The sequence below is a fragment of the Apis dorsata genome, unplaced genomic scaffold (assembly GCF_000469605.1).
Source record: "Apis dorsata unplaced genomic scaffold, Apis dorsata 1.3 scaffold_165, whole genome shotgun sequence".
NCBI classification, from domain to species: Eukaryota; Metazoa; Arthropoda; class Insecta; order Hymenoptera; family Apidae; genus Apis; species Apis dorsata.
In genome coordinates, this window is record NW_006263454.1 from 570,437 (window position 1) to 572,752 (window position 2,316).

Below are 2,316 nucleotides of genomic sequence, written 5' to 3' on the forward strand. Positions count from 1 at the left end.
ATTCACTCACTCGAATAATGTCTTTTAGGACGAAGACAGATCTGTCTTCCGATATTCGTCTGACTTTACAGACAAGTATGCGAGCTTTGAAGAGGAACAGATATCTTTCCTTGCTTTTACCGTCCTTGTCAATCACGGTATACCACTCCTGAACATACGTTTACGTATACACATATATACAAGTGTTTAAAACATAATCACGATTGATTGATTGAATCCAAATATACTGACGTGCGTGAGCAATCTGCCAAGTTTGTGGATATTTCCTTTATACCCTTCGATATTACTTATGAATTTATTATCCGTCGCTCTATGGGGTATACCTAGCATCAACTCCAAAGCCTTTTGGAGGTCGTCGCAGTTTTCGCCTAGTCGGGTCGAATACTTCACCAGCTCCTACACAATGATAGAAAAAAAAAAATATCATTAAAACGTTTGTTCGAAGTTTTCATTCAATCAAAATTTTAATTCACAAAATATTTTTTTTTGTAGCTTCGAATTGTAATACTCGAAGATGAACAATTTTATATATCCAGAAAAATTTATACAAAGCTTTTTCGATTTCGTAGACGAACGAATTTTCTCAAATTTTTCATTTCCTTTTTTTTAAATTTTTTCAAAAATTACAGCAAAATTTCTAGCTTCGAAAATATTTCGTATATTTGAACGAATGGACACAATTTTTTTTCCCCCCTTCGATAAATTTCACATTCAGTTTTTCTATGACAGGGAGGGGACGGGGAAGATAACGCGTCGCGAAGATGACCCGTTTTTAGCTCGCTAAATCTGTAACGGCGCCCACTCGTTTCCACACACTACGACGAAATTCTGCGGCATTGCAACCACACCACGACGAACTTTGTATCTTCCCTTGATCTATATCTCCACTCTTATGTATCATGGAAGTAAAACGATGCCATTCAGATCGATCGAAAAGATCGCGAAAAATCGAGATATTCTCGAAACATTTTTTTGATAAAACTTTTTTTCTTTATCGTAACCGATCACCTTTCGATTCCATCTTTCTTTAATAAAGGTAAAAATTTCGAGATCGAATTCGAACGAATTTTGAAAAGAGTACGATCGTACCGATGCAAGTTTATGCTAATAAGTTTCAGCACCTCTCGTCATCTTTATGTTCCGGGCAACCGGCCCAGACTGATTTTGTGCCTAAGCCAAAGGTTTACAGGTAAGAAAGCATAAGATCATATGTACCACCGAGCAATAACAACGATCGTTATCGATCACGTGCAATCTATTTCTTCCGCCATCATTCCTCTCGCAATCTTCTCGAATATAGCGAACATGGCCGGTTGGGTCATCCACTTCCATTTTATTTTGTTGACGAGCTCTTCTGTTTACGAGCTTACGACGAAATTTCGAGGATGGCGATAATTAATCGCGGGGAATTCGTTTTTTCAAGGTGAACAGGGAAGTATTCTGGCGCCGAGCTAATTTTAACTCGAATAGAATGAAATTTCGGCACGGATATAGGTCACGTGCGCGTTGTACGGGTCACGCCATTGGCGACAAATTTTTTTTCCTTCCCTTCTCAAACACGAAAAATATTTTTTAAATGAATAAATTTTTTTAAGGAGAAAGATAAAATAAATTCCGTAATTTTTGGATGAAAACGAAGGAAAACAATAGAGAAAATAACGGAAGGGAAATCTCGCTACACGTGACGTTAGGAATTCAATGATTCACTTTCTACTCTATTGTTACAACAGAACGAGGAAAATAGAGGATGACAGCTGAGTTCTTTTGGCTTTTGATGTTCAATCGTTTGTCAAAACGTACGAGATCTCTTGCACAATTCGAGTAATATTATTACTGAAACTTTACAGAGAGAGTTTGTCAATTTTCATCAATTGTTATTACTATTCATGTTTTACATATATATATATATCATTGTGCGAGTGGATTCAAAGCGATATCGCGGTATGCATTCGACGCCCTATTAAATTTCAGCGGCAACTTAACACGAAAATTAGCGATGCGGGTGGTTCGTGCACAACCGTCGTGCTGGAATGCTTTCAAAAGATACGCCACGTTGTATTTCTGTCATAACACCCTTGAAATGTATTTTCGATCTGGATTCGCGGCACTGCATTAACAATTTTCCACGATCGACCGTGAGATTTCGCAAAGAACTCGAAAAGAGACGAGTATTACCTTGAGCAGGAGCTGGTAGTCGTTTATGCGTTGTATCGGAAGCTTCAAGTGTTCCGATAGGCTTTTGTCGTCACGAAGAGTCTGGCTCAGTTCCTGTAACGAATTTTTCGTTGAATTAATTTAAAAAAAAAAAAAAAAAAA

At 37.6% G+C, this 2,316-nt stretch overlaps 1 protein-coding gene across 8 annotated transcripts in view; it reads right to left on the reverse strand.

Annotated features, from left to right (window-relative positions):
* Positions 1-2,316, reverse strand: part of LOC102674251 (obscurin) — a 44,154-nt gene that overhangs the window by 18,099 nt on the left and 23,739 nt on the right. For all 8 annotated transcript variants that reach the window (XM_006613912.2, XM_006613911.2, XM_031509617.1 and 5 more), the window contains 3 exons: positions 2,176-2,268; positions 232-396; positions 11-148 (listed from right to left, as the gene is read on the reverse strand). In XM_006613912.2, the coding sequence (XP_006613975.1) occupies positions 11-148; positions 232-396; positions 2,176-2,268 (396 nt within the window). The remainder of the gene's footprint in view (positions 1-10; positions 149-231; positions 397-2,175; positions 2,269-2,316) is intronic.